Raw genomic sequence first — 14,170 nt, 5'->3', positions numbered from 1 at the left:
GCTGAAATCAAGAGTCAGACGCTCAACCCGCGACCCTATTCCTATTACTGTTTTACAGATCATATGATAGGGACTCCTGAAGAAGTTACAGAAAATTAAGATGCCACAAAAGCAAAAATTTTTTTTTTAATTTAACGTTTATTTATTTTTGAGACAGAGAGAGACAGAGCATGAACGGGGGAGGGTCAGAGAGAGAGGGAGACACAGAATCCGAAACAGGCTCCAGGCTCTGAGCAGTCAGCACAGAACCCGACGTGGGGCTCGAACTCACGGACTGCGAGATCGTGACCTGAGCCGAAGTCGGACGCTTAACCGACTGAGCCACCCAGGTGCCCCCAAAAGCAAATTTTTATATGATCCAGGTGTGTTACCGTTGGACCCCAGGAAATGGAGGTTTCAAGAGTTGCCCCCAGTTATGCATTTAGGAACGGGATCTGTGCCCTCCCCTCACTGCCAAAAGGAGGCCTCCGTGGGGCTTGCTTTATAACAAATCCTTCTTCCTAAGCAAACGCCACCTCCTCTGTTTCCTGCACATCGTGAACAATGATGGTTGGTACGTTCAGCATTTACATCGTGCTGAGCCTTCGCCCACGTATCTTGTAATCCCTGCAATACCTTTCTGAGGAGGGGACTGCTACCGTCCCCATTTTGCAGATGAAGAAACAAAGGCTCCGAGGTGGCAGGTGTGTGTGAAAGGTCACGCAGCCAGGAAGAGGCAGACCCAGGACTTGACCCCACGTCTGGCTGACTCGGGACACACTAGGCATGCTCATCTTCCTGCCAGGGTGCCCAGGACAGGGCCTGTGGCAAAAGGGGTCATGAAGGTTTTGACAGAGTGATTACAGGAACACTCGCTGCCCAGACACGGAACCCGGAAACCCCTCCAAACAGCTCCTTCCTCTTGCACCAGCAGCCTCGTCTTGCCATATGAAAACACTTCCCCAAGTAGCCTTGGCCCCAAGGAACGCCCCGTTTCAGGCTCAGACACCCACCGGATTGCAGAACGACAGCCAGTCTTGGGAGCCACAGGAGGCACATGCGCCCCTCGCGATGACCACCCCGACCCAGCCAGCCTACTCGCCTCCTTGCTCCTGGCTGCTGATGCTGTCCCTTGTCCTCTTGGGTGAGTGGGACCCCGGACATGATAGGACCCACCCCTGGCTGGTCCCAGAGAGGAGCCCCAGGTGCTCTGGCAGGCCTGGAGGGGCTCAAGCCCACCAAGAGGGAATGGGAGCGGGTAGCCGAGAACTTTCTTGATCCCAGTGTCCCAAGAAGCAGAACTTTTTCGGGAGGCAGCGCAGTGAAGTTAAGCCCCCAGGCTCAGGGATCTTGCAAGCTGGGCTCTGCTCAGATACCCGCGTGCTCGTGTCACAGGCCACTTCACTCTCCTCTTCAGCGAACAGGGCTGCTAACGGGGTGCTGTGCATATTAAATACAAAAATGGTGAGGCTCACAGCCCAGGATCAGGGGCATAATCTGTGGGGCCTATGTCGTGCAAAACGTAAACGCGGTTTCAGAAATTGATAAGAACTTTAAGACAGCAACAGCAGAGCATTATCGCAAGCACGGGGCCCTTCTAAGCACAGGGCCCTGTGTGACCATACAAATCAACCACCCACGAGCCAGCGCCGGCTCAGCCTGAGAAAACTGGGCTCAAACCTCACCACTGACTTCTCTCTGAGCTTCCGTTTCCCCCTTGGTAAAATGGGGCTAATCGTGGGGACCCACCTCATGACTTTGGAACATTCGACAAGACAACACCTGTTGGTACCTCGCACGGTGTAAAGATTTACGTAAAGATTTTCTTACCCATGTCTACTGTAAGTCAGGATCAGGCCAATTTAACTCCTGAGTCTTGGGGCTCCTGGGTCCAGCTTAGCCTCTGAGCCCAGAACCCTCTGACCCAGCAGGCAAGAGACTCGGCTTTCACCTCCTGTCCATCTGGACCCCTGCCCCAGCCCCTGCTAAGACCCAGCCCCTGCTTGGGTCCTCCAAGATGGTCACTCCTGGAGAGGCCCTGGTGGGAACCAGATCTGAGACCAGACTCGGCTGCTCCTTCACTCCCCAGCTGTGATTTGGGGCACCACTTCCCTTCTCTGAGCTGGTTTCCCTGATCGTAAAAAGTGAACTGTAGCTCCTAGTTGCTCACTCCACAAATAATTCTGAGTGCCCACTACGTGTTAGGCACTAGGCTAGGAGGTCATATGTCTAAACTACTCAGGATCAAATAGGTTTTGAAAAATGGGGGTTTTGTACCAGGCCTCCAGAGGAGAACCCACCATCAGGGATCGTGAAAGGTAGGGCCTACAGGTGGAAGACAGGCGGGAAGGGATCCCAGAGCTGTGGCCAAGGGGTGCCCAACTCCGCGGACAAGGTACCCAGGACATTTTCCAGAGAGCGGGAAGGGGTGAGGGGCACAGGGCTTTCATTCATTGAGGTTTGATGGACGTACAACAAATTGTACATATCTAACATGTACACTTCGGTAAGTTTCGGGGGCATTGGATATGCTTCACTCTTGTGAATTCATCACCAAAATCAATATAATGAACATATCCAACACTTTGAAAAGTTTCCTTGTGATTCATCCTTTCCATTCCTCCTCCTCCCGTGGCAACCCCTTATCCGCTTTCCATCGCTATAGATTCGTTTGCATTTTCTGAAACTTTATACAAGATCATGCAGTAGGTACCCCTTTTTTTCCGGCTTCTTTTCCTCAGCATAATTATTTCGAGCTTCATTCATGTGGTTGCACATATCAATAGCTCACATATGTCTTTATTTCTGTCCCCTGTGTGGATAAAGTACAGTTTGTTTCTCCATTCACTTGTTGGCGGACATTTTCTGCTTTGCAATTTGCGGCTGTCACAGATAGAGCATCTATAGACGTTCGTGTACAAGTCTTAGTGTGGACTTATGCTTTCATTGCTCTTGGGAAAATACTTGAGAACAATATGACCGTATCATATGATAGGTGTGTGTTTAACTTTTAAGACACTGCCATACTGTTTTCCAAGGAGGTTGTACCATTTTGCATTTTCATCAGCAGTGTATGAAGATGACATTGTCCTCTACATCCTCGCCAACACTTGGTATGATCAACCTGTCTCATTTTAGTCATTCTCACAGGTGCGTAGGAACATCTCATTGTGGATTTAATGTTCACGTCCCTAATGTGTAATGGTGCTAAACATTTTTCACATGGATCCTGTATCCTGTCTGGTAAAGTGTCTGTTCAACTCCCATTTTTCAACTGGTTTTCTTATTATTGAGTTTTGAGAGCTCTTTATATATTCTGGTTGCAAACTTTTTATCAGATAGATACTTCACAAAGATTTCCTCCTACTCTGTGGCTGTTTCATTCTTTCGCAAGTGCCTTTTGAACAGTAAGAGTTCTTAGTTTTCATAAAGTCTAATTTATTAATTTGTTCTCTTATGGATCATGATTTTGGTGTTGTATCTACATGTGTGGCACAATTCACTAACAAAACCATCTGGGCTTGGAGTTTTCTTTGTGGGAAAGTCTTTAATACAAGTTAAACGTTTGCAATAGATAGTAGGGCTATTTAGGTAATTTATTTCTTCTTGAGGTAGTCTTGGTAGTTGGTGGTTTTTAAGGAATTTGTCCCTTTGTCAAATACCTGCAGCCATGACCTTTCCATAGCATCCCCTTATTGTCCTTTAATATCTGTAAACTCTGTACTTCTGTCACCTCCCTAGTTTTTAATTTTAGTAATTTGAGTCTCTCTCTCTCTTTCTCTCTTACTCTTCAGTATGGCTACAGGTTTATCAATTATAATGATCTTCTCAAAGATTTCACTCATACTGATTTTTCTCTACTGGTTTTTGTTTTTTACTTTATTGATTTCACTCAGGTCTTTGTGGTTTCCTCTCTCCTACTTCCTTTGGGCTTAATTTGCTCTTTTTTTTCCTTGTTTCTTAAGGTAGAAACTAAGGTCATTCATTTAAGTCCTTCCTTCTTTCCTAATCTAGTCATCTAATTCAATAAATATTCCCCTCTGCTTTAGCAGAATCCTACAAATTTTAATATTGTGTTTTTATTTTCATTCAGATCAAATTGCTTTCTAATTTCCCTTTTGTTTTGTCTTTAACTCGTGTGTTATTGGAAAGCGTGTTATTCGGCTTGTGAGTATCTGGGAGTTTCCTAGGCATCTGTCTGTTATTGATTCTAATTTAATTCCATTCTGTCAAAGAAGATGCTTGAATTCTTTTAAGCTTGTTGAGACTATTTTATGACTCAGAATATGCTCTCTCTTGGTAACAGTTCTCCGTGCACTGGAAAAGAACTATATATCCTCCTGTTTGGGGGGCAGAGTGTTCTATAAATATCAATTAGGCTGTTAGTTGTTAGTGCTGTATTCTTTTTGATTTTTTGCCTACGTGTTCTATTAATCATGAAAAGGAGGATATTGAAATCTCAGAGCATAACTGTGGATTTGTCTGTTTCTCCTTGCCATTCTATTGGGTTTTGCTTCATACACTTTTAAGTTCTGTTATCTGGTGCACATATTTGGGCTTTGTATGTCTTGATTTTTTTGAAGCTTATTCATTTTGAGAGAGAGAGAGAGCGAGCACACACGAGCAGGGGAGGGACAGAGAGAGAGGGAGACAGAGGACCCCAAGCAGGCAGCCCCCCTCCACCCCTACTGTCAGAGCAGAGCCCAGTCCAGGGCCCAATCCCATGAATCAAACTGAACCATGACTTGAGCCGAGATTGGATGCTTAACCAACTGACCCACCTAGGTGCCCCTATCTTCTTGATTAATTTGCTCCTTTACCATTATGAAGTGGCATTCTTTATTCCTGGACATATTCTTTGCTCTGAAATCTACTTTATCTGATATGAACATAGCCACTCCAGCTTCCGTTTGATTAGTGTTATATGCTCTACCTTTTTCTATCATTTTCCTTTTAACATATGTGCAGCTTTAATATTTAAAGTGCATTTCTTGTAGGCAACAGATAGCCTATAAGACCTTACTTTTTATCCAAGCCGACAATCTCTAATTTTTACATAGGGTATTTAGACCTTTTACCATCAAGGTGACTTTTTATAGGATTAGGTGTAGGTCTTATCACCTTCCTATTTGTCCTGTCAGTTCTTTGTTCCCTTTTTTCTCTTTTTCTGTCTTGTTCCAGTTGTTGAATATTTTTATAACGCTATCTTATCTCCTTTATTGGCTTATTAGCTATTACTCTTTATTTTGTCATTTCGTGGTTGCTTTAAGGTTTAGAAGTTTCAAATTTTCCCAGATGAAAAAAAAGGGGGGCCATGGGCTCTCCGACCCCAATACTTTCTCTCTTCTATTTGATCCTAATTGGTTCATAAGAATAATAGAATTTCCCTGTGTTCCTAGGATCCCACTGGGAGTATATTTTTATTTTGAGAAAGAAATGGGTATCAGTTTACAAGTTCTATAGTTTCCTGTGAATACTGAAGAGTCCACTGGACTTTCCCCCTTTCTTAAGTGTGCAATTCACACCATCTACCTTTCAGTGACAGCATCCCATTTCCCATACCGTATAAGAGACTTACAAAGTATACTAGGGTTTCCCTCCTCCCAGCCTTTGTTGTGTTGCTGTCAGAACTTCACTCAGACATGTGTCAAAGTTACTTGAATGTTACTTGTTTTTATCATTTCCGGGCCTGGCTTTTCGGAATCGCTAGGTGGGACCACAACACTTCTCTCTGAGTACTGTCCTCTCTTCTGTCTGTTCTACCCATTGCTCTGTCAAACATGAGGTTTTCTGGTTTGGCTGGTGGGGAAAGGCAGTATTTCAGCCCCATGCTGAGCGGATGGGCACCGTTCAGTGCCTGCGCTCGAGGAAACCACCTGAGAGGCAAGGGAACAAACCACCAGAAAGGATTAGAGAGAATAGATCTGACTGCCTCCCCTCATGGTGTTTGAAGGTGGGTGTTGCTCAACATTTTGGAGCTAAGGACACCGAGGGCAAAAGCAATCCCTAGGATTGAACATGAGGTATCCCTTGGTCACAACTGTGAGGGAGTTCTAATAGAGGCTATTTTTTTTTAATTTTTTTTTAATGTTTATTTTTATTTCTGAGACAGAGAGAGACAGATCGTGAACGGGGGAGGGTCAGAGAGAGAGGGAGACACAGAATCCGAAACAGGCTCCAGGCTCCGAGCTGTCAGCACAGAGCCCGATGCGGGGCTCGAACTCACGGACCGCGAGATCGTGACCTGAGCCGAAGTCAGACGCTTAACCGACTGAGCCACCCAGGCGCCCCGAGGGGCTATTATTAGCACATGCCTGGCTGAAGACACACAGGAAAGGAATTTAGAATTCCACAACCCCTCCCCAGATCCTCTTAGAAGGAAACGTCTGCCTCACCTCCCTACTCCCTCGCCTCACTGACAACTGAGAAACACCATGCTATCCTGCAAACTTACATCTTGGAGCAAGACTGAGTCATTCACCAGGCCTGATGGTCACACACACCCAGGGAAACTTGGGACACAAAACTGATGACCCGTGTGGAGCAGAACCTTAAGTCACCTGATCTGAGTCCAAATCCTGGCCATGACACTGACTGTTTCTTCCCCTCTCTGACCATCAGATTTCTCAAAAATGGAGATGATAATAACACCTACCTCAGGGAGTTCTTGAGGGGAGCACCTGTTCATAACCCAGGTGCAAAAGAACTTGCATGGGAGGTCTCGGCCCTCTCTCTCCGTGCCCACTCCGAGGCCAAACTCAGCAGCTAGAGCCCCGAAATAGATCCACTTCCCAAAGCACCAACAAGCATCGCAGCCTGGTAAAGAATTCACAAGAGACACCTGAAACTAATATAATATTATATACCAACTCCACTTGAAGTTTAAAAATGTTTTCAAAGCGATAGAACTGCATATAGGACATAAAATTTCTGGTATTTACTGTGTGTAAATAATATCTCAATAAAGTAGTTTTTTAAAAAAAGAATTCGCAGGGGGGCACCTGGCTGGCTCAGTCCATAAAGCATGTGACTCTTGATCTCAGGGTTGTAAGTTTGAGCCCCACATTGGGTATAGAGATTACTTTAAAAAATAACTAAAAATCGAAAAGAATTCAGGGGGTGCCTGGGTGGCTCAGTCCGTTAAGCGTCTGACTTCAGCTCAGGTCATGATGTCACTGCTCGTGAGTTCGAGGCCCACATCGGGCTCTGTGCTGACAGCTGGGAACCTGGAGCCTGCTTCGGATTCTGTCTCCATTTCTCTGCCCTTCCCCTGCTCTCTCCCCCCCCACCTCTCTCTCTCTCTAAAATATAAGACATTAAAAAAAAAAAAAAAAGAATTCACAGGATGCCAGATGATGTTTACTTTGTGCGATACATTTGAGGGCTGAGAGCGGGGGCTCCAGAAACAGGTTGTCACATTCGTATTGGGTGACATATTAGTTTCGGGGGCCATGACAAAGTGCCACAGACTGGTAGTTTAAACAACAGAAATGCATTATCTCACACTTCTGGAGGCTAGAAGCCTAGGCGAAGGTGTCAGCAAGGTTGATGACGTCTCCTGAGACCTCTCTCCTTAGCTGTCTTCTCTCCGTGCCTTTAATTTCTTCTTATAAGGATGCCAGTCATATTGAATTAGGGTCCACCCTCATGACCGCATGTTAACTTTTTAAAAAATTTAAAAAAATTTTTTAAAATATTTATTTATTTTTGAAAGAGAGAGAGAGAATGGGAGAGGGGTAGTGAGAGAAGGAGACACAGAATCCGGAGCAGGCTCCAGGCTCTGAGCTGTCAGCACAGAGCCCGACGCGGGGCTCGAATTCACAAGCTGCGAGGTCATGACCTGAGCCGAAGTCGGAAGCTCAACCGACTGAGCCTGGGCCACCCAGGCGCCCCTCATGTTAACTTAATTGCCTCTTTAGAGACCTTGTCTCAGGATGCAGCCACATTCAGAGGTACTGGGGGTTAGGACTCTGACATATGAATTTAGCCGGGAAGACACCAGTCAGCCCATAAACTGTGATCCGGGGAAACTTACCTGGTCATCTGGGCTCTCAGCACTTCTGTGAAGACGGGAAGAATGCTGTCACCTATTATTTCCAAGTTCTCCATTATTTGTAAGTTCTGCTCTGCCTCTCCAGACAACCGCCTCATCTCTCACGCTTCCCTCCCCAATAACATCCGTCCGGCCTCCTGAGCAATTGTTGCTGGCCAGCTAATGACTAGGTTGTAGTAAGCTCACCTCTGAGGGCTCCAGGTCCTTCCGGCTCATCACAAAGCCAGTCTTCCTCTGTTGCAGGAGCCTCTGGGCAGAGCGATGGGAGTGAGCGGCAGGTGTTGCAGCCCGAGGGCCCCCTGCTGGTGGCGGAAGGAAACACGCTGCTGCTGCGGTGTACCGTGGAAGGTTCCTGCACTGACGACAGGATTAAATGGGTCAAGGTGAGCGATCGGGACCAGCAGGAGATTTATAACTTCAAACACGGCTTCTTCCCGGGGGTGACGCCGGTGACCCAGCGGACCCTGGAGCCCCTTCATTGTGACTTTTCCATCTATATCCACAATGTCACCAGCAAGCATGCTGGAACCTACCACTGTGTGGGGCTTGATGACTTGAGTGAGAACCCAGAAAAGAAGCTGCAGGAGGGCACCTCAGTGTTTGTGAAGGGTGAGTATCAGGCTCTGTGGGTCTTAGGCGCTCAGCTCGGACCGGTCTCCCTGCGTCAGCTGCCTTCATCCATCCACACCCATACCGTCGACACAAAATCCCAGTTGGCGCACAACGCGAGGGTGTTTCACCCATACGTGCACAGGCATCTGGAGTGGTTCTGCTCCACGTGTCTTGTTCCAGGCCCGCGTCTTCTTGCAGCTGCGAAGAGTACACCTGGGTCGTGGAGATGGCAGAAGCAAAGAGGACAAGCCCCAGTGCCCCCAAGCGCGTTTCAAGTTTCTAATCACGTAATATCTGCTAACAGCCCATTGGCTAAAGCAAGTCATGCGGCTCCACGCAAAGTCAAGAGACCAGGATGCGTACCCACCCACCACGAGGCAAGAGTAGGGATTCACCACCCTAGGGGAGTCCAGAACTAGGGCTGATAATTTAATCTACCACACTCCCCACGTAATCAGTCATGCTATCTGTAAGCCCAGCAGTGGTGACCTGGGCACTCACATCCTGGGTCTGTCATTCAATAGGAGAGTGTTCTTTTTTTTTTAATGTGTTATTTATTTTCGAGAGAGAGAAAGAGAAAACGAGCAGGGATGGGGCAGAGAGAGAGAGAGACAGAATCCTAAGCAGGCTCCAGGCTCTGAGCTGTCAGCACAGCCCCCGACGTGGGGCTTGAACTCACAAACCGCGGGACCATGACCTGGGCTGAAGTCGGACGCTTAACCTGCTGAGCCACCCAGACGCCCCACCCTGCAAACTGTTAACAGACAGAATATCTGTGTGTGGCAGTTGGAGGTGGGGGGAAGGGTTCATTTTAACTTGATGCAAGCATTTCGGGAAGGTTTCTCCGATTCCTCCCACGCCGTGACAGGTGCCCTTTTGGCCCTACAGTCCTCTGGCTTTCCAACCTCAAGGGGATTTTCTGCACCATCTCCACCACCAGACTGAAAACTTCTTCCCAGCCGGACATTTGTATGTCTTGCTGAGCTGCATTTCCCCCAGTCGTAACCTCAGCACATAGCAGGTCCTGAGAACTTCTTTACTGAGTGAACCAACTTGAGCGTAATGTGGGGATCCAGAGGGAGTAGCTGAGTAGGGAAATCAGGGCAGTGGGGAGGGAGGGAAGATATGAGGGAGGAAATGAGTGGACAATGGAGGAAGACACAAAATGCAACAAGGACCCTCTCTTTGGCTTCAGGAGCCGGAGCCCCAGAGCCAAATCTCTGGATCCTGCAGCCCCAGGAGGTGGTGTTGGCAACCACCGGAGACACTGTGTTCCTGAACTGCACAGTGCTTGGACATGGTCCCCCGGGACCCATCAGGTGGTTTCGGGGGGCTGGTCTGAGCCGCGAGGCCATTTACAACTTTGAAGGCCTCTCCCACCCCAACGTGACAGCCGTCCGGGCCTCCAACAGCGATTTCAGCATCCTCCTGCAAGGCGTGTCCCCTGAGTACACAGGCACCTACTACTGTGTAAAGTTTTACAGGAAACCCAACAGACAATACCTGTCCGGACAGGGCACCAGGCTTCGAGTAAAAGGTGAGACAGGTGGTCTAGAAGGCACTGGGGGAGAGGGGCAGGGGGTCCACAAGGAAATTCCCAAATAGGCCAGCTCTTCTCAGCCTCCAGCTGTTACATAAGCCATTCCCTCTGCCTGGAATGCTTTCTCCTTCTCTCTGGTGAACTCCTACTCATCCTTCAAGGCCCAGCAGAAACAGCCCCTCCTCTGTGAAACCTTCTGCTTCTCCCGGGCAGAGTTCATTTCTCCCCATTCTGGGCTCCTCAAAACTTTGGATAGACCATTAATGGTTTAACAGTATCTGTTGAGTGCCTGTTTACTGCTCTGCTGTAAATACTGGGTGCTGTAGATACTGCAGTGAATCAGACATTGTCCCCACCCCAGGGATGTTCAGACAGGTCTAACTAGTCCCTCATAGTCACAGGGTTTGACTTCTAGCCCCCATTCCAGGCACATTCCTCTTGATGACCCTAAGTCCTAGCACTGGGGCTCAGGAAGGGGTAAGACAGAAAGAAAAGGGGAATGTGAGACTGTCTCTCTTTCTTGCAGCAAAGCCCATCACCTCTCCCCAAGAGAAAGAACTCACCAATGAACATATAGGCAGGACATATCCCTCAGGTGAGTGTACCTAGTCTTGGGAAGGTAACCAGTCCCCACAGGCAAGGCTTGGCTGTGGGAAGGGAGCAGTCCTTGCCTTCTAGGGCTATGCACCACCCAGAAAGTCCCCAGGACTTCATCTCAACATCAGAACCAGGAACTCAGAGAACCACGTTAAAGCTCAACCAAAGAGGGGCACCTGGGTTGGCTCAGTCGGTTAGAGCATCTGACTTCGGCTCAGGTCATGATCTCACGGTTTGTGAGTTCGAGCCCCCCGTCGGGCGCTGTGCTGACAGCTCAGGGCCCGGAGCCTGCTTCGGATTCGGTGTCTCCTTCTCTCTCTGCCCCTCCCCTGCTCATGCTCTGTCTCTCAATGATAAATAAACGTTAAAAATTAAAAAAAAAAAAAAAAAGCTCGACCAAAGAAAGAACAGCTGACTGTTCAGTGGGCAGCCTTGCTTGGCAGGTAATGAGCTCCCCATGATTCAGTGCAAGGAGACACTGTGAAACTGTACATAACAGTGCTGAAGATCATGGCTTTGTAGCCTCCTGGATTGAGTCCCTTTCTACCTGTGTGACTGCAGGAAGCTTGCCTCACTCCCCGAATTTCTGTTATCCTCCCCTGGGGACTAGGGGCGGAGAGGGGATAAGAGTCGGGGAGCGTACCCCATGAGGCTGGTGCGTAGACCCCATGAGATCACACGTGCCAAGTGCCCAGAACTGTGCATATCATATCACCTGTTAACGCTCAGGGGCACTTGGCAACAGGGTGGGGTTGAGGGTGAGACTTGGGGTAGTGGCACCAGATGCTCCCTGTCACTGAGCCCTGTTCCTGCCATTCGTGGGAGCCAGACCACCTGGTCCCGTCACTTCTCTAACGTATGTGCCCCTGAGCAAATCATTTCCCGACTCTGGCTCTGCCTTTTCATCGGTACCAATGGCATTACTATCCTGCCTTGCGGCATACGTTTAAGGATTAAATTAGGCAATTAGGAAGTGCTTAGCCCAAGGTCTGGGGCAGAGGAGCTGAGCAGCCAGTAAATGAACAGTTTTCTATTATGATCAGAGGTCAGGGATGCTGTGAGGATGACTAAACACATGGGTAGGATATTGGGCAAAGCCTCTTTGGGTCCCGGACAGAGGGAGGGGAGGTCTTCGTGTAGAAAGAATGTGGCCCCAGAGGTTTACAGCAGCTGGGCCAGGCCTCCCTGTGGGGACACTGAGGTCTGGACTGTTGGGGGATCGCCCAGGGTCCTTCCTGAGCTCTCCTCTGTGTCCTCCAGGCCTCCTGTCTGTGCTCACACTTGTGGTCCTGGGGCTGAAGGCCATGACCTTGGCTGCACTCCTGCTGGCTTGGGCTGCTTGCCGGAGAAGGCAAGAAGACACCAAGACCCCAGACTCAGCAAAACTGTAATCTGTACGGGGCATGCAGCACGGGGCGTGGGGCGTGGGTGAGGGGGTCAGCCTCAAAGTAGGTCCTCTCAGTCGAAGAGAGGTCAAGGCTCCCCAGCCACTTCACCGCCTCCAACCCCAGCCTCCAGATGCTCCCCAGGCTTCGTGCCGAACTCCAGGATCCCTACACCTGGCTTCCATTCACCTGGCGAAGTACCCCACTTGGCACTGACTGGGCTCCCTTCTGATGTGCTGTCCTCTCTCTTGACAGCCAGCTCAAGCCCTCCTTGTCCTTCAAGGCTTTGCCGGGCTCTCTTCTCAAGGCGCTTGTTCCTGCGGTAGTGCCCGCCCCCTTCCACCCCCTCTCCTTGTTTTCTCATCCTTCAAGATCCAACTCAGAGTCCTTTCTGGAAGATTTTCCTAAGCATCTCTAAGCTGACAGAGCCAGACTGCTCAGGCCTCTCCATTTACACCCTTCTCTCCTCATTTCCTGCCTTTTTTCCCTTCCTTCCTTCCTTCCTTCCTTCCTTCCTTCCTTCCTCCCTCCCTCCCTCCCTCCCTCCCTTTCCTTCCTTTCCTTCCTTCCTTCCTTCCTTCCTTCCTTCCTTCCTTCCTTCCTTCCTTCCTTCCTTCCCTTCCCTTCCCTTCCTTCCCTTCTTTTCTTTTCTCTTTTCTTTTCTTTTCTTTTCTTTTCCTTTCTTGCCTTCTTTCCTTCCCTACTATGGCTGCTTGGGTGGCTGCAATAGTTAAATGCAGGCTCAGAAACTGTAACAAAACTCTTAAATAACAGTGGCTTAAGCCAGAAGAGAATCGGTTTCGCTAGTAATAACTGAGCACAAGCAGGCCAGGCAATAGGGGGACTCCCTTGTAGTGAGACCCGGGATTCCTCGATCTCTTTGCTACCAGGTCCATATCTCAGGCAGCAAGACTAGGGAAGAAGGCAGTAAAGGGGCGTATGACCCTCCCCTTCAAAGGCACAGCTAGAAATTTGCCCACATCACCTCCAATTGGCTGGAATGTGGTCACATGGTCACACCTAGCCTCAAGGAAGGCTGGGAAATGTAGTCTTCATTCTGGCAGCAAGGTGCCCAGCCAGCAATTTCTCACTAAAGGAACCAGAGGCTAAATGCCAATAGAAAACCAGGGGCATAGAGGCAGCCTCTTCCTTGCTCTGCGTGACACGTGAGTTCAACTCCCAGCTGAAACAGCACCCCTCTGTAACACCACCTCCCCTAGGATAGTATAATGGAGGACAGTGGTCCTCAAGAAGAGGAGGGTTCCCCCCACACACCAGGGTACATTTGGCAATGTGTAGAGACACTTTTGGTTGTCACAACTCAGGGGTTGTCACAACTTGAGGGGTGTCACAACTGGCTATCACCCTCTAGTGAGTAGAGGTCAGGAATGCTGCTGAAGGCCCACGGCATCCCCCACAACATAGAGTTGTGTGGCCCAAAGCATCAGGAGTTCTGGGGCTGAGAAGCCCGATGTGGGGGAAAGTGCGACACGCCTGACTTCCCAGCCCGAACCTCCACTCCCTCCCTGTGTGCGCTTAGTGACTAATCAATCAGTCGCTTCACCCCTTGGACCCTCGTGGATAAGAACGTGGACAAGGATGGCAACGTGGACTTCTCCGCATTGTACGAAAACTAATTCGGTTCATTTACTAAGGGCTTCACATGTGCTGCGTGCACTGTGTGCGTTCAGTATCTGTGAACCCCATTTTTGCTTTCCACGCGAATATATACTAAGATCTACTCTGTGGGGCGGTGGATTAGTCTGGCTGTTTTTCATTATAACCACAGAAAAAGAGCTTGAAAAACCTAAGCCAAAGGGGACATTAGTTTAGTCTGAGGACGGAATAAATCACTGAATCACCAGTCATCAGAATAATAACCCCCTACCAAAAGATAACCACGTCCTAATCTCTGGAACCCGGAACCTAATCTCTGGACCTCACATGGCAAAAAAGGACTTTGCCTCTGGAGTTAAAGATCTTGAGGTGGGGGGTTATTCTGCA

General features: G+C 48.8%; 1 protein-coding gene across 1 annotated transcript; it reads left to right on the top strand.

The window, feature by feature from the left end:
• The first annotated feature begins 912 nt into the window (after nucleotides 1-912).
• SIRPB2 (signal regulatory protein beta 2) lies at nucleotides 913-12,700 on the top strand. The gene is made up of 5 exons (XM_030309904.1): nucleotides 913-1,123; nucleotides 8,276-8,641; nucleotides 9,840-10,181; nucleotides 10,711-10,779; nucleotides 12,042-12,700. The coding sequence occupies exons 1-5, from the start codon at nucleotides 928-930 to the stop codon at nucleotides 12,170-12,172; spliced, it is 1,104 nt and encodes a 367-aa protein (XP_030165764.1). The 5' UTR covers nucleotides 913-927; the 3' UTR covers nucleotides 12,173-12,700.
• The last annotated feature ends 1,470 nt before the right edge of the window (nucleotides 12,701-14,170 follow it).

This window comes from Lynx canadensis, chromosome A3 (genome assembly GCF_007474595.2).
Source record: "Lynx canadensis isolate LIC74 chromosome A3, mLynCan4.pri.v2, whole genome shotgun sequence".
Taxonomy (NCBI): domain Eukaryota; kingdom Metazoa; phylum Chordata; class Mammalia; order Carnivora; family Felidae; genus Lynx; species Lynx canadensis.
This window is presented reverse-complemented; position numbering and strand designations above follow the sequence as displayed.